The 18,416-nt window shown below is 40.0% G+C and overlaps 2 protein-coding genes across 2 annotated transcripts in view; both read left to right on the top strand.

Annotated features, from left to right (window-relative positions):
* Positions 1–1,299: 1,299 nt before the first annotated feature.
* Positions 1,300–18,416, top strand: part of LOC143471146 (U6 snRNA-associated Sm-like protein LSm7) — a 60,146-nt gene continuing 43,029 nt past the window's right edge. Inside the window, exon 1 of the mRNA XM_076969524.1 lies at positions 1,300–1,310. The gene's annotated coding sequence lies outside the window, so the exon portion shown is untranslated. The remainder of the gene's footprint in view (positions 1,311–18,416) is intronic.
* Positions 5,717–17,577, top strand: LOC143471145 (uncharacterized). Its single transcript, XM_076969523.1, has 13 exons — positions 5,717–5,890; positions 6,197–6,284; positions 6,430–6,480; positions 6,858–6,902; positions 10,731–12,077; positions 12,938–13,019; positions 13,956–14,193; positions 14,331–14,400; positions 14,599–14,675; positions 14,787–14,989; positions 15,225–15,366; positions 16,166–16,267; positions 16,358–17,577. The coding sequence occupies exons 1-13, from the start codon at positions 5,840–5,842 to the stop codon at positions 16,892–16,894; spliced, it is 3,033 nt and encodes a 1,010-aa protein (XP_076825638.1). The 5' UTR covers positions 5,717–5,839; the 3' UTR covers positions 16,895–17,577.

Here is an 18,416-nt window from a genome sequence, read left to right as displayed (position 1 = left end):
AACAATTCAGTAATAAAAAAACATCCGACATGTTTTGGTTTTCAAATTTCATAAAGTGTTTGCAAGGTACACTTTAGAGACGAAAAGTTGTGATAGGTCAGTTTTAAGCCAGATGTTCAGTCAACGCACGTAATGAAGATTTGGTGCGTCATGAGATGTTTCCGTTAATATCACCAAGTATATAGCCTATAACCATGCACCTGAACAAATTAACGCAAAACGCAAATAAACGTAAACCCACGTCATCGATAAAGTCGGTTTTACGAAAACCAGCCGGTTAGGGCATTTTTAATTGCGCTCGCAGTTAAATTTGCCTCCCGGCAAATCATAACGTCGGCTGCAATTCGGATGTGGTTAACCGCATACTATGTTCAGGGACAAAATGCTTGATAATAGGCGATTGCAGGACGTTTTTTCTTGCTTATCCAGCGATTGAATATCAAAGAGGGTTGCGCTATAGGTGTCTTGTTTACAACGCAGACACGAAAATACCACCAATTTTTACAGATTTCGAAATTGCGTTTGCAGCGGTAATGTAGGAAGGAAATTCCGACGTATTCCGAAATAAATATTAAATTAAAATCTGTTTTTCTCGACCACGACTTGATTTTCCAGGCTATAAGCCACAACTGCCTTCCAGGAAAAGTGTGATTATGCTCGTAAATGTGCGAGCGTGCGTGCACAGCTAGCATCACAGCCTGGATTTATGTGATTAAAACTTGGCTAGATTGTGAATCATTAAATCTTTAAGAGTTCGTGTCGTTAAAAAACTGTCAAAAATCAAGGACTGCACTCAAAGTGTGTGTTTGTTTTTCGAGCCTATCCAACTAAAATCATTGAAATTGCATCGTCTTGCTGGCAGGCATAACAATTATCTTTGTTTAAGAAGTATAAAGTTTGTGTGTTTCTTGGCAAGCGTCGTAATTAAACTCAACGCAGTTAACGTTGTCAACGCTGCACGAGACTACGGTGTGAAAGGAAGGGTTTATTTTAAGGGCTTAGCTATAGGGCTAAAATAGTTCGGTACATCAACGCGTGTTTAGATTGGCCTGAAGCTTGTTGTTATAGGAAGTTATTTTGATTTGGTTTAAATAGACTAAAAATGTTTAAAGCCGCCGTACAATAAACAACACTGACGAGAAATGAAATTAACTTTCCAAACGAATCCGAGAAACCACTTTGAGTATTCATTTTTTTAACGCAACTGATGAGTTTACAATGTTCAAGAAAAAGCATATTTCTAACGAAGCGTACAAAACAGTTTGTCGGATTTCACATACGCTTGCCAATGTGACTTCATAAGGGGTTTGTTGTATGACGAAAGCAAGACACTTTCACTTGCCGTCCAGGCTCATTAGTGTAAATAAAATAATTTTTATACGTCCAGTTTTCGTAAAATAACAAGCGTACAGTAGTCGTAGAACTGACGAGCGTTTGATAAATAATGTATAATATTAAAATAACGAAGCAAATCAACACGTTGGACTAGTAACTGATTAAAATCTGTCACACAATCGCTAAATTCGAATAAAAAGTAGGATAGAAGATAATCTGACAAAAATTTAAGGCTATAGTAAAGGGCGTTGTGTTTGTATCAAGTATTGACTTCCACAAAACATAACTTGTGCTTTTTTTCTCCGTGGAAAACGAAGACACTTGTGAAGCAACAGAACAAACACTGCTAACGTCACTATCCACCAATAATAATTAATCATACAAAAAGTGAGAGAGACCAAACGATGGTGGAAGAAAAAATCGGAAGAGAGCGGAAGCGAATAAAAGAGAGAGGAAAGAGAAAAAAGAAACAAAAAACGCGTTCCTGCTAAACTATCTCCCTCTTTCCATTCACAAAAATAGCGACTTGAATTGTGTACTAGCAGGCTGAGTTGCTTGACAGTTGCTCATGTTTTACGAAAAAGCCGTATCTAGCGTGGTAAGGGTTTGTTTTTTGCATGATAGCAGAACAAAACTAATGTGCTTCAAGATTTTTGATCGTTTTTTAAAGCCTGCGGCGTAGAGAAAGCCAGTATCTGTATGATAGTCGCTGGCATAACCTAAAAAAAAGATGTTATAGACTACATTGATGGATTTATTTGATGGTAGTCAGCTTCCGTATTTGCCGTCTCGTCTGAAAAGTCTTGTTTTATCTCTTGGTTTGTTGATAATGCGTCATGGCCGTGGCGCTAACTTATTCAATCCAGAGTTAGAGAGTAACCTCTAACCTATCTTTCTCGTTCTCTGCTTAACAGCGTTAATATAAAGTTGTAATTAAAGCAAGCATATGGATTACAACAAATCCTTACATTTCGTCTTAACAATAAAATCGTTCGATGCCCTAATCTGCAGGTATTATAGGGCCAATGTAATTTGCGTGATCCGAAACTAATGGCTAAATTTTGGTAAATTGGCTACTCATATGGCTAACAGCATTACTGTGTTTAGTCTAAAACAGTGAGTCTTTAGTCTATAACATTTATTGTTCAAGTGCTGATTGCCATTCACAGGACAAACCGTTATGCTTGTTGGTTTTTTATGGCACGTGTCGCGTTTTATTGGATTTAGGATTTTAGATAGTACAGTATAGTGTTCTTTTTCTGTAGACTGTGTAGACAAAGTACCAACTACGACAGCATTAGGCCAAACGTTTGCAGATATTACAACCAATAGCGGTTTGTGATCTAGATTAGGCTCCTTTTGTACTGTCGCACGCTGTGTGGTGAGCACCCCATACGCAGACGTAACCACTTCGAAATTGCATGCATTTTGGTCGAACAACAATCAAAAGTACCATGATCTGTTCGTATTTGTTAGGTATTATCACGTTTACAACCTTTAAAGCGAAAAAAAAGCTTGCAAAAGCCAGCGTTTAGGGACCACAAACTGGTTGATTAATAGGGGGGTTTCTGTTAACAATAGATGATATTAATCCCGACGCAATATGGTATTTGACCGCTAACCGAATTTGGCGAAAAGCCCATCAGCCAGTAAAACGCATATAAACTGTTAATTTGGCACGAAACCGCTATATCCGTTTTTAGTTGTTGCTTTACTGCGTACTGAATGCCAGTGTGTTAGCGTGCGTCTGTATCTGTAGAATACGATAAACTATTGTTAGAGTCGTGATACTCGGGTGCTTATAGACACCTGCCGTAACTGATAGCTTGAGCGTATTTTTGTGCGCACTATTTTTCAAGCACCCCTATTGTAAAGTGAATGTGAATGACACCATTGCCGTCGTTGTGACGCAGTTTTAGTTAAATAAAAACGACCTAATTTAGTGAACGATACGTAAATCACTTTGTTTCGATTTGTCGACTTCAAGTCTTCCAAAGTTTTACCGTTTTTTTCGCTCCATATAAATTTTGAATGAAGCTTGATCGTCATTGCAATTTTACATCAGTACGGATCGAGAGGTAAAATGGAAAAATGTTTTGTACATCTTTATCCGTTCCCGTCCTTTTTTTCGATAAACTACTTATTTGAAACTTCTTGATGCTGCGCAGAATGGCGAATACTACAACTCTGCATCCAGTGATCACGTTTATTTCTGAAGCTTTCAGTTAATTTTATCGTAAATTTTTTGCAAAATCTGATTGCGAATTCTCGAAGTTGTGCAGCGTCCGTTAAATGCATCAAAACAACAATTACCTGAGGTGCTGTGATTGAGGCAGGTTTAATGCGTTTTTCTAGTTTTTAGCCTAAACGCCGCTTTGTGCAAAAGAAAACGTTTCCTCTGGCGAATGTCACCATCTATCGGGCTTACACTTGTCACGGGAATGATTGATGATGCGACATGATGCACGCTTTTTAGCTATATTTGCAAGTAGTTGGTCACGATTGCGTTGTTAACTGCTGTTGTTGTTGGAAAGTACGTAAAACGGAAACCGCCGAAGTGGTTAGGTTCATTTATCCTTCGAGGGTTGGTTCAGATTAAGCAGATCTTGATCAAATGTGGCTTGCAGTCATAAGATTATGGGAATGTATTGTTAATTTAAAAGGTGTATACGCTAAATTGCAACGCAAAATGACTTGAACAACATCGCATATTTCGGCTAAGAAATGTCAGCCTACAATAAAATTAACGGCTGTTGATAGTAAGTTAAAAACAAAAACTATTGGTCTCATAAAACTCTGTTATAACGTTAGGTTTGAGATCTTGTATTGTATTACATTGTAGAAGACGTCTGATATTTCATATGGTAACGTTGGCGTTTTAAAGTCCGCCTCGATGGTCAATATTAAAAATCTTCAATAAAAAAAGTAAATATATCCTATTTTAGGAAGTGCTTTATAATGGCCAAGCTATCGATTACGCTATCCACATATGGCTGTCTTTTTGCCCGTGGCTAAATCTACCTTGAATTTAAAGTGTCTGTCATGCAGTAAGAACTTTAATTAGCTGGTTAATCTATCCAAGTCCTTGGGTTTTCGCTCAATCTCGCCACAAAACGTTTCCTGATTATATATCTACTTGAGCACATTGTGTAACGCTTATGGCGAGTGGCGGAAAATAAGGATGAATGTATTATGCCGATTGATTCCCCGGCTTTCGCGACTAGAACGCTAAATGCGTTAGTTAATGACAATACACGTTGTCACTTCGTTTTACTGGACGTATCTAACCCTAAGAAAGAGTTCAAAAGTTCATTGGACTGTTTGTTGGTCATCAGCTGTTCGTTTCCTAATCCGCTAATTGTTACAGATTTTCCTTTCCGATTTCCAAGCACTACTTCTAATTTGTGACCGTTTGTTTGGTATGAACTAGTTGCAAATTGATAACCACCACGTGTCAGCGAACCAATAAGACGCGTCGTATAGGCGTTGCTGTATTTCGATGATAACTCCACCGAGGCCTATCTTGTACGACGAAAATTAGGTGACTAGTTTATGAGTCTTTCCCCATCATTGCGTCCCTGTTGGTCAGTAGTAGTGTCGTAAATTCGACGGTTTACTCACTCACTAACTGTCAACTAGTTAATGTTTTACACATACATCCTGCCTAGTTAACGGCGTATTTTTTGTTTTGTGTAGCAAAGAGAGTTGTTTTATAATACGAAGACAAGAAAACGATATTTGGAATGAGTGAAACGTATAATCTTTACAGAAACCTGTCGAAGCCGTAGGATTTACTCATTGAATACCGAGTACATAATCGTTATAAATGTTGAGTAGATCTTGTACAATTACGTGCGCCTCGGAAGATTTAGGTATTTCTTGATTGCACGGCATCAAATGCATGCCGGCACGACTACCAGTTAATCAGAGGCGTCCTGTGTATGGCGTGGGCTTTTTTCACGAATTGGCATTTCGTTATTTGAGTGGTCGGTTGCTATTATTAGGATTAGGAAATCATTCATTAACGTCGTTAATCGATTAACTCGATGTGCACTACGCGCAAGTATCGTCTCGGGAATTGAAGGCCAGTGCGAATTGGCTGGTTCCTTTACGCAGCTGCCTTCTCCTTATCAAATCAGCCTTCCCTGGAAATATTAACCCTCTGGCTCTACCCGCTATAATTTCTGTTAATACTCATCCCTGTAATTAGTCCACTTCGGTGAGAAGCAAACACCAGACCGCGTGTCTGCATTGGTGTAGTTAACCGGGTCTACGGCAAAATAGGGTGTTGCACTGTTGCAAAGTCGGCAACGCGGCTCGCAGCAGTCCAATGTAAGTGACTATTTTTTCTAATAATAATACTTTCTAATTTTTCAGAAAAAGTGCTAAATTTTATTTGGATAGTCACTAAGAACACATGCAAATGCCCTTCTACTGTTATCAGTGAAACCGCAAGCCTCCGTGAAATCGTGACGTGTCTGATGACGTCATGATCGAGAGTTGAATGATGTTCGAGTACGATCAAGAAGTTCCACCTTTTACGCTAGGACCGCAGGTGAGCGACCGTTTGGATTTTAATGAAATTTACAGCTCTAACAGCGCGTTTGTTGCACGAATTCAGTTCACTTTAACATTTAACTTAGGTATTGTGAACAAAATTGTTTTCCGGACCACTTTGTAAAAAGCAACAAGCGCAAATAGTGCAGCTGTATTACATATTATAGAATGCCTCGCCCATCTCATTTATTCTGTAAACGGAGGTGGACATAGGTACGGTCTGTGTAATCCTTTCTTAGCTGTAACACCACCAAAAGACCACCCGTATATTTTGACGTTAATTTCTTCCGCTTTTTGTCCGCAGCCTTCCTCAATAATGAACTCCGGCGGAGGCGATATTCCGCCAAATAACGGGGGAAAACAACACGACGACGATCTCACCTTTCCCGATGGTAGTCTTAATAAAAATTCCCTACGCTTCCGGTTATGTTCCGAAATTTTGTTTAAATATTTACGTTAGATACATGATTTACTTACGTCGTAAAAGAGCGTATTTTCGTCCGGCCCCATTTACGCTATTTTATATTAAATTTACAGACATTCTTCTCCAAGATTTGCATCTGTTACAAGAATCCTGGTTTGACGAAGGTAAGGTGTTTCCACAGAAAAGAATTTCATCAGCTTTCGTTTTTGTGTACATATGTTCCGCCTAAGATCGCTTAAATAACACAGTAAATTGGACAAAACGTACGTCTTTGCGTGTAAAAACTGGAAGCAAAATTCGTACCGGATAACCCTTTGCCTATAGACCAGGAAATCATTTTTCTCTGCAAAACGCGGAGAACCTATTATCGCGTTAGTGCGCTTGGACTATTTTCACAGAAAATAATTAGTCATTTGGAAGTAATTTGTTTGCCGACCTAAATGTGTAATTATCGTTATATTACCGAATTAATTAAGCCGCTTATACAAGAAACCTATAGAAGAATATCATCGTAACGTTATTGTTATTATTTTCATTATAGAGTCTGAACGTCAAGGCGACCAGTTTGTACCTGAAGTTGAGAACCGTAAGTATATGTAGTGGTTTCACCGCCCTTTTCTTCCGATCATGCTACACTTGATATCGCTTAAGAAATCGTACTTTTAGTCTTTAATTGTTCCAGTGATGTAATCATTCAATTGCTGGTAATACTGCAAAAGTACTTGAAGAACACAAGAAAATCTATTTTAAATTGCCTGTTTCGCGTTGAAAAGCATTTAATGTTTTAGCTGTTTGACCACGCTACGCCCAACGGGCATGTTCACCTTGACGAACTTTGCGTGAATGACATTCCCATCACGAAAAGAGCTGTAATTACTGGTTTAAACCAGTTTTACAATGGTCGGAGCAATGTCAATGATGCGTCTTCGACTTCTTATGCCAATACACTCGCTTCAAAAATTGTAATTAGCACTAACAAACTGTCGAACTAGTTGTTTAAAATTGCTAACGATGAGATCTATCTACTTTTAGAACGGACTGAAAAGCATTCGGGACATGACACAAAGTTTCGTGTCGGTGTTAATGCGTTAAAGCGTTTAGAACCTTCAGTTGCAAAGGTCTTCGATAATGAGCAACTAAAATTTGATACCTCGCACAAAACGCTTTAATGCAAGCAAAACTAGAGTGAAAAATAACCTTCAGAACGTCACTGAACACAATCCGGTATGGGGTGCAACCTGGAAAGCGATGTGATAACGCGCCAACGTGCACATTTTATCAGAATGAATGTGCACTATACCGTGTAGTCTAAACGTACATTGTATCGGCGTTTTTAAACCACGCCATATTTCAAAATCAGACACCTTTAATAGGCCACACTATAAGATGGTAAATATCGACTTTTTATTTGACGCAGCCATCTGGATCGGGCGCAGTAGGATAATGTGACACGGCACACTGTACTTAGGTCTAGGCTAGTGGCCACTCTCCCGTGCGGCCTAAAATGCACACGACAAAAACGTCGTTTTAATTTTCTCACCGAAAGGTGGAGAGTTATCACAACAAACTTAAAGTTGGGATTAGAGCTGTGCGTTTCCGAATGCGATTAACGCGATTGTGATTCACAGTTTACGCCTCAATTTAACCACGCTCTGTGAACTTAAAAGAAATTCACAGCGTTTTTTGGTTAACTTTCGGATGTACAGTTCGCAAAAGTCGTAGCCCAGACGAAATCTTGCCCAAAACGGAGCATCTCAAATGGACATCTTCGTCGCTTTTTTGCGACACCAAAGCATTTAGCTTTGAACGTTTGTTTATGCTGTAAACAGAAACACAAGTGCTTAATGTTTGCCTGTTTCCTGCTTCCGAGATGCCAGCAGTCTAACTATAATAGGTCTACGGCACCGGTATATCACATTTGAAATATGAGCGTTCCATTTCGAGTGTTGCTGGATAGCTTACTGGGCGTTTTTTTCACGCGCAAGCGGCTAATTTTAATATTACGTTTTATTAAGTTTTTATGATCGGAAGGATTTCACAGAGTTTCTCTCGAGTTAATTTGGTGGTAAAAGTGCAAACAGGTTAAAAATGTGAATGAAACGTTTTCCGTAACGCTGTTTGATTTTAAAAAGGCCGTTTCTGAAAACGCCCCCGCATAAGGTTACATTGCGTTTTGAGGTTAATTTGTTTCAAGAATGCGTTTAGGTTCGGTTAATTTGCTGCAATTACGATAAGATCTGTCGAACCAGCGCCAGGTACAATTGTGCCAAATCCAATCTCAAACAAATGGCGTATTTATGCCCAAGGCTATTGTTTGCTGGCAATTCTAACACGATAAATCTTTGGCAAATTTTGACGGGCAGTTTTTCCACACGAAATTCAGTGTTTAAATGTGATAACGTATCTGATTATAAATACGTGTCAAATGTCAAGTGGCCACGGCTCCGCTAATAAAATATACCAAACCCCAACTCCATTATCAAAACTTGCAATGCGGTACTGTATATAAGCAAATTACAGCAAGATTATCCGATAGTTTTACAAAAGCGGCGTGGGTACGAGTGAAGGTAACTGACACAGTGATTGACAGAAAGCGGATATTAGTGGTTTAGGACTTCACGCTTGGGGTGTCTCAACGGGCTTCGAAGGAGCGTAACTGCAAAACTCGGCATTTGGGAGAAAAAAGAGAATACGAATTTGTGCGGGATAAAGGGACGAACTATACTTGGTCAACAACGTACCACAGCACGAGCGATGTTTCCTGGTTAATTTTTACCTAAAAACCGTGTGCTTCCACCTTTATTTCGAACCGAGCACTTAAAGTAAGCTCAACCCGGTGCTCGAAGCTGTGGTTGATGCACGTTGCGCGCGCACACCCGAGCGTGGCGTTTAAAGTAAACTCTAAAACGGGTCGTGCATGGTTAGGCCTAACGTCATCATATGCCCTGACATTTGTGAATGGGGCTATTGTAGTCATTGCGTGAGTGGTGCGACTCACGCTTTTTTTCGGATTTCATTCACAAAAACGTGCTTCGTTCGACCGTGACTTACTTAAAGACATTTACAGTTGTCATCGAGGGCTCTTATAACGGTAAAAAGCGAGGACATTTTGGCCTCTGAGAAGTATTGTGCAAAGACGTTTGTCAAACTATTGTATACAAAAAGCTTATCCCCCCAAACGTTCTCTGCTCCATTGAAGAATGTTGCGATAACCTGTAAAAGTTTGTCCGCGGTGATGATTCATTGTCAAAACATTGAACTATTTCATAACCCATTCATATTTCGTACTGTTTGTTTGTTCGGGCCCTTTTACTGTATGTTTCATGAAACACCCATTAGTTTAACGTTCAGTTTTGCGAAAGCAAACGCTGACCCCCCTCATAAATCGAAAGAAAATGACGTTTACGGTTGAACGGTTTCAAAATCACTGTAATCTACACCTTAAATTTTTGCTAAAATGAATCCGCATACTGTAATCCAGTCGGCGCTGGGTCAGCGAAGTTTGCAATTTAAAATGGCTACGGATGACAGAACCTTCCTTGGATTAAAACAATATGCCAGTCACTGCGGGTTTTGTTGCGTTTTTTTTTTCGCCTGCCATTTTGATGCGATATCAGATCAGATGGAATCTATGAAGGTGGACGCATATTTGGGCCTAAAAAACATGGCATAGTTATTAGGAAAAGACTATCATTACTTTGATGTTGCAAAAACGATAATTCAACGTCGTTACTGTTATCTGTAGGATGCCACAAGATGCGATTTATAAAAGCTTTTACCCCGGATGATGCAAATCGGATTTGTGTACAACACTGTCACTTTGCTGCACTCAAATCACTGTGATATTTCCACTGTTTTCGTCGTAAAAGATGTGGCTGAAAGAGGCCCAGCCACACCGAAAATGGTTACATGATATTTTGTCTCATTCCATCAATTTTCAAGCTTTAAGCCAAAGATCTATTTTGGTACAAAAGGAATCTTAAAGAAAATTAGTATGGGCCCAATAGCCGGCGCATAGTTAATTATTTTGGCATTCTAGCAGTCACGTATGCCAGCGAAAACGCTTATTTATTTCTTATATCTTAAAGTACTTCCTATTTTGCCACTGTAAGTGTGTCGTGTCACTACGGTGCGACTTTTTGGCTGCTTTTGTGGAATCAGATGCCCGTTGTTTACTCGCCTTATGACGTCACTATATACAAGTAGGCATCGCGTGCTATTGAATAGTGACGTAACAGACAGTACCACATTTGCGAACAGCAAAACTCGAGTTGGTTGTCTGCAACGTGCATGCGACGACCAAATCTGAACTCCAATAACATTTACCACCTCGTCACAACCGGTTTCTAACTCTAGCACATGATTTTTTTGCAAAACATTATCTTACTTAAAAGGACTTTTTCTTCCTTTTTAGTGGTACCCCTGGAAAATAACTCAAGTCGTGAGTCAAAGGTTCCAGAATTTTCCACACAAGGTTCAACCCGAAGCATAGATTCTGCCTATGCCGCTGATTTCGCGTCGCCTTCGTCAGTCGCTTCTACAACAGGGATTAACACATGGGAACAACGCCTACGTCGCGAATCGGGTTGCACAACCGATGACGATCGCCAGCTCCTTACCCCCGAACTGGACAGCATCAACCCGTCTCTGGATGAACTTCCCGGTGACTTCAATTGTCTTGATAGGCCAAATGGAATCAAAAACGCCGGAGCTGGAGGTGTTGGAACCCCGCTGAAGCAGCGCTCGTGGCCAAGCGATGGACAGTTAAATTTGGTTGATCCTGAACCGCCGAAACAATTCGAAAATTCCACCCGTACGGTAAACAACGTTCAGTCTGCGAGATCCACCAACTCAAGCGTGAGACCAAACAACTTTGGGCAAAACTTATTTAGTGGAAACTTGTACGAAAACCAACACAAACAACGTTTTGACAGGACATGCAGTGCCACATATTTTAATGGCCATCAAGTTACCCAAGATGTCATGAACTTACAGCAGCAATCATATCAAACCAGAAAACCAAGTGGTAACATATCGGTCAACCCAATGACCGGACAGGATCAGAGTAATATATTTTTCAACGATAAGGTGTACGCCGAATACGCCGAATACGCCGAATACGCCCAAAGGAACCAGTGCAACAGAATGCACAGTTATCCATCGCGCGTGCGGCAGTCTCCCTGCAAAACGTCCCCGGAAGAGGCGCTTCCGCTTTTCCACGCTCCGTTATCTGCCTCCGCACAGCAGCAAATGTGCTCCTTCCCTTGTTCCCAAGGTCAAGGTTCCTCACAAGGTGACTTCGGAGAACGGATTTGGAACGGAGAACCATGTCCTAATGTTATATGTGGGGATTTTCCCGAGGTTAATACTGAGCCCCCACCGTTAACCCATTACCCTGTTGGTGATTCTGGTGTACCATGTAGTGCCATACGTCACGCCAGCGAGGGTACCCCAACTGTATGCGGCCCCAGATCTGTTGAAAACCGGGTACGCATGCCCAGTTGCCCCGATATGAACGAGGGTCGAATGGGTACTTGCATTCAAACCCCTTACCCCACTTCTTGCCCAGTTTACTCCAATGGGACGAACGCCCAGGTCATGGTTTCAAGTTTACGCGCAGATCAGACCCAACAGCAGTCGCCCTGTGGAAATCCACCATACCCCCAAAACGCGAGTCTGACCCCAGAAAATAAAGACCCATCGGGGAATTTCACGTTTCGTCACCCGGGACCAACAGCACCATCAAGGAAAACGTCCGACGGTGAGTTGAATTCGTTTGATGCAAAGCATAGTCTTTAAGAAATGTTTGTATTTATATTGCCCTTTAATACGCTGCCATGACAAAGATTTAAGTTGAACCAAACTTCAACGAAATTTAAACTTCAAATACACAATCTAAAGATTAACCTGTTAAACATATAACCCATATTACGCGTCGAATAGGCGCCGTTACAAGTTAATTCATTGCGTATTTTATCAAGCTCATGTGTAAGACAAATAGTTGGTCAATTTTATGGCCATTGATTACGGAAGAAGGTAATTATTTTTCAGTGTACTTAGCAGTGTTGCTTGTAAGCACGACAATGCTTTTTACTGGATGACCCCGTCGTAAAAGATAGCAAAAATCTCAGCGGCCCGTGGGAAAGTGTTTTTAATATTCTGCTACTTTCAGTATAACTAATTTTATGAAGCTTTTGCTTGCATTAAACTAATCAACAACGAATTACCATTGCATCACGTTTATGGAACAAAGTGATCCGTCTCTTTCTTTTACGTAAAGAATACGACTGTTTTCAAATGTACACGAATGCGGTTCATTTCTTCAAAATCTAAATCAAGCGATATACGACCAGTTATTTATCATCACAATCATCATCATTGCAAAAACACGGCATAATCCGTATCCATCCGTTTAATTTCGTCAACTTAAAATGCCCGGCGGCGCGAAATTATTCTGGCCTAGTCATAAACCATAAGTCACTTCATTCATCAAACATTAATTCTGATTACGTTTTTCGTAAATATTTTTGCCTTCCTGTATGTTTGTTAGTTTTTCAGATGTTCCTTTCGTTTGTGAGGTTTTATTTTTTTAATCCATTTTTTTGCTTGTTTTTATCATAGAAGTCGTAATGCGGCGAAAGCAGACGTCGATGACATCATGCACCAGTCATATCACGTCATCAACGGGAACTCAGATCAACAGGTAAGTCAAACGTTTAATATCTCATCACTACATAGCCTGGGTTAACCTAAACCCCCGTTCCAATAGTGGTCAGTGTGTCAATAACGCTGACCGTAGCTATGACCAGTTGTTTACATCGTGATGAATTCCTAAGGGATAAAATCAGTTTTAGTGGCGCATTTTAATTAGGTTAGTCTTAACCACGTAGTAACACTTCATCAGTGTGGTTTCAAGATATAGGTTCTAGTCTGTTGTAAATCACCAAGGGTTCAATGAACCTGACGAAAACAGCTCGTTTGAATTTGAGAAAAATGAAACCGCGCTTGTTTTTTGACCTGTGACATGTAGTTTTCCTTGTTTTATAAGTTTCAGCTGTTGTTTTATTTTCCTTTCGTCAAAATAAATTTGGTGTCACGTTCGGCTGATATTTTTCAAACTTCGGGCCCAAAAATTGTCGAAATTAAACGATTCGTATTTTTGTGACTTCGTCAACCGAGAGAGTTAAGTGGTTCTGCTTCAATGAGCACGAATAGATCGCAAAGCCGGATGTTTTCAATTTTTCACGCTCCCCTAAATCTGTTGTAAAAATTTGGGACCAGGTTTGCTTGGGTCTTTTGCTTACGTCACGACCCTCGACGTTCGTTTTAACGATATATTTTGCGCCGTAAATTGTTTTGGGAATTACTTTCGTTACGATAAATTTTTTTTTGGATCGAATTAAATTACGTCAGGCGTGACGTTTCCACACGCGTTACTTACATTGCTTTTTGCTCCAATCGTAGTTGAAGGCAGTACACTAAAGGTATATGCACGAAAGTAAATTGTTTTCAGTCAAGTTCACAAAAAACACAGCAATATCTGCAAAGTTCTAAGAAAATAATTTACCCGCGCCGTGATCCAATATTTATTGATTTTTGCTTTCTACACTCTGACATTTTGTCCAAATTTCCCTCCCAGGGGACGACCTAGGTCTGAGAGTTTCACGGATCACTTCGCAAAACAGACGGATCGTGCCAGCAAAGCGGCGTCACAATGTATGGCTCGTTCGTCATCTTTGGACAGGAATTGTCGCTCCCCAACGCCTCTTACTAATCACGTGACGTCACACCAGTCGCTGATTCGTCAACATTCAGCTCCAGTCAAAAGAAATCTACCCACTGCTTCTTCTTCGCAGCGACCTCAAGCGGTTAAAGAGGTAGGTCTTTATTTTTGTCCGAATCTGTTCAATCTTTTGAGTGACGTAACATTCTATCATTATATCTTAACTGGTTAATCAGCGGTTAATAATTAACGCATCTTTATATTTAAACTCGTCTTTCATTCATCCACCAGGAACTGCATCCTCCCCCGACACAAAGTACCCCGATCAATGACAGAAGCATAAAGCTAGAACCCCGCGATGGTAAGACATATCATTTGTTGTTAAGTTTGGCAGCTAATAATATTATTAACTGTCAATGTTAGTCAATAGTTAATAAACTACTTGTTTTTGTACCCAAGCTATTAATTATTAATAACTAGTGTACCAAATATCAAGGCCAAAAAGCGGAATAGTTTTCGTTTAAACACTATTTTTAGCCACATAATATTTGTTTTCTAGAGCCAAACGCAAGCATGCCGTATTTCGGAACTCAAGCTTCTAATAACCTACCGAGTAAAACGGCGAATAGTTTCCAGGTAACTTTACAAGCATTGTGATAGTTCAGAAGCGATGATGTTGGCACCTTTTTACAAGTGCACGTGGTGTAGCCCAATATAAAGAGAATTAATGACGAAGTTTTGTATTAGAACGGCGAGCCTCTGCGAAAGCCACCCGTAGATCCTGCAAAAGCAACTCCTGACCATGTGCAGGACCAGAAGCCTGTGATAATGCCCGACCCAGTTGCCAAACCGGGTTACTGCGTCGAACAGCAACTCACTACCATTAAAACGCCGTATGATGAAGCATGTGTGCCGGAGAGGGATCTTCCCCTTATACGTGGAGAAATCAGGTAACACCTCTTTTCTTATTTTTCTGAATGAAACTTTACCCAGGACAAGCAACCAGTACGCTCATGGATAGTTCAGCTAGTTAACTAAATAATTTCCTAAAGCTGTAGCCCAATAATTAATTATTATTACTTAATCCATTTAAAATATAAGTTTTGATATTTAGCTTTCAGCTTTCATAATAAAGCAACGACCCAGTGCATTGCAAACTGCTAAATAGTCCTTTATATTGGACAGGGATCAAACTGGTGGTTATGCTCGTCGTGGCAGCTTACAGTTGTGGCAGTTTTTAGTTACGATGTTGGAAGATCCCACTAATAACCACGTGATCGCTTGGACCGGTCGGGGCCTGGAATTTAAACTAGTCGAACCAGAAGAGGTAATGTTGCCTACAGCATACCTTTATTGTATGTTGAAGTGAGGGGCAAGTCCAAAAATAAGTTGATCTTATATGAAAGAACACTATTCACTGAACATTCTGGTAAAGTATTTTTGAAAAATAATTTGTGCTTAGATAGTTATCGGCAACAGAAAATCGCAAAAACTCTTAGATTTTGGCTTTTATTGTGATGTAGATCAAGGCTCTTGTTATGTCATACATTAGTCAAGACATAAAAAATCCGGTAGCTCAATCATTTGCGTTCGTGAAGTCATCCTTCGAATCGCATACCGGTACCGTACTGGTTGCCGTGGTTGGGCTATAGGCTGTCACCTATGAAGTTATCGGCAGTTAGAGAAGTCTATACAGCTGTAACAGATACATATGTAATATACAGTAGGTATTGCTGAATTTATGAATTTGCGAATATTGTCTGTGATTACCTATGACATGACAAGAGCTTTCAACTACATCACAATTACGGCAAACTTTGCGATTTTCTTTTGCTTATTATTACCTAACCAAGAATTATTTTTTTAAATACTTTTACCGTAGTATACAGTGAGTACAGTTCTTTCATATAAGATCAACTAGTTTTTGGATTTAAGGTCACTTTAAGCTTGTTTTGTTGGAGATAGGAGTTTGTGGTAAACCTGCATTTCTGCCAATATATTTGGAACCATGCTTACAGGCCCGTAACAACAATAACGGCCCACAACGACACGCTTCGGTTATTACCAGATGGCAAAATACTAGGCCCGTATATTCTAGTTATTATTGTTATTACTTGTCTTTGTAGGTCGCCAGAAGGTGGGGATTACAGAAGAACAGACCGGCGATGAACTACGATAAACTGAGCCGCTCGTTGCGTTACTATTACGAAAAAGGCATCATGCAAAAGGTAACTTGAGAGAGATGAGATGTGCGTTTTTGAATCTAAGTTGTGGAAAATATTTTTGAGGAGTATTACCCTTATTTATTTGCGCTTTAGGTTGCGGGAGAAAGATACGTGTACAAGTTTGTCTGTGAACCCGAGGCTTTGTTCTCTATGGCGGGGTCAGTTGGACCCGATCGATGCCATCCCCAGAATTTTCCAATTGGACCACATGGGTTTCCTCGACATTATATACACGCCAACCCTTTTCATATGGATCCCAGATACAACCCGAATTCGTACCCACTTTACTTTCAGGGTCATGGTCCCCACCCAGGCCCCAACGGTTCGTTTCCCTGTTTTCCCCCACATGGATACCCCATGAACAGGAACCCGGGGTCTCTGCAATCGCGTATGAGACGGTCATATGGCCCCATGTCCGTGGATGGCTACAATAACTCGAACGCACCAGAAGACGTGTATCACTGTAACCCTGGGGCCATGCACCCCGATGGTACCCAGCAGATGCCCCCAACCCCAACCAAATCCCGACATTTCTCTGGAAATGATGGACAAGTGAACGGGGACGGGCGTGCCCACCCCAACTGGAATTGTCCCATAGAGCCACCAGTGCCCTCCGCCCTTGTTCCGTAATCTGATTTTCTTCTTGTTTGTTTGATTTGTTTTGCTTTTCTGCTTGACCAGTTTAAATTAGTTTGAACCAGTTCAAGTTTTTTAATTGCCTTCTTTTCTGTGTGCTTTGACGCATGTGTGTGACAGATTGCGAATGCCTTTTTAATTATAATGGAAACAATGGTGTACTGTAGATTTTGTACAAACTTTTCCTTGTTATCGCATTTTTGAAAGTATTGCTTTTTTTCTTTTATCAGTTTGCGTGCATATCTGGAACTGCATTGTTGTATTCTTTGTTCAAATGTTTTTATGTAAATTATAATCGTTGATTGTTTTTTGCTGTAAAATCTTACCACGATGGAAAAGTTTCAACAGATTTATTTACTTCTTACATTGTTGACAATCTCAGCTAACTTGTTGAAAGGGATGTAGTCATTTTGAACTTGGTTACAGAACCGAAGGAGAAAAGGTTAAATTTATTAATTACTTACTTCGCCGCAAAAGTTTGGAGCTATGTCGTTTTGGTCGCTCGTCGGAAAACTCTACAACAACAGAGTGAAGCTTTGTATTTTTGTTCTGCAGTTAAAAGCAGTGTCTTACGCGTTTTGTTTATAAACATGGTACAAAGACTATGACCTTGCAATAACCTGCAACACGTATAACTTATTCTTTTCGTTCGTTACAATAAATGGCTTTCATTTGAAGTTTCTTGTTGTATTATTTTACCTGTGGTAAGATTAGGCAGACATTCACGATAGTTTCAACAGCTTGTGCCACTAAACGATAGATACTGCAGTAAACACGATTGGTTCTTGCAAGAATTGTGCTAAAGGGTTCCATTGCTGCTCACGCGAGCTTCCTAGCAAGCCTAATTTATTGTTAGCTCAATGAGCCAAGACTTGTCTCAGGCGAGGAGTCAATACAACACAGTAGTTTAGCGACAGAAACTGCCGGTCACCGCTCCACAGACTTAATTGGAAATTTAAAATTTGCGTGATGTGAGAATATAACCTAAAAATACACGTTAAGCGCGATTCTACCGGCATTTTAAATGACTAAAGTGATGTTTAGACTTAGTGGATTTTATATTTACATCTATAGTTCTGTATTTAGAATTCTATTAAAGTCATAACCAACAGCCAAATGAAAATGTCAGGTCACGGCGAAAAAAAAAGATTGATACAGGGCACAGAGTTTTGAATAAAACATGGACTTCTTAGTACAGTACCAGGTTGTTTGCTTAGTTTATGGAGAACGGAATGCTGTGTTGAAGGATTACAATTTGAATCGTCATTACGAGGCTAAACGTGCAAAGAAATAGAAAATGTTGACGGATGAACAGAACAGCGCACGAAATACACGAAGTCGACTGGAGCTCTGAAGAAGTCAGTAAGGCTAATCACTAGGGCAACCAAAAGTCAATATGGTCAATTTTTTTTAACCTGCCCAGAATGTTATCAAACAAGCACAAAACAAATTTCAGCTTTGTACGACGTGTGGTATAGAAGTTATTAGGTCAAATAAAGTCAAAGTGTTACGTTAG

This window comes from Clavelina lepadiformis, chromosome 9 (genome assembly GCF_947623445.1).
Source record: "Clavelina lepadiformis chromosome 9, kaClaLepa1.1, whole genome shotgun sequence".
NCBI classification, from domain to species: Eukaryota; Metazoa; Chordata; class Ascidiacea; order Aplousobranchia; family Clavelinidae; genus Clavelina; species Clavelina lepadiformis.
This window is presented reverse-complemented; position numbering and strand designations above follow the sequence as displayed.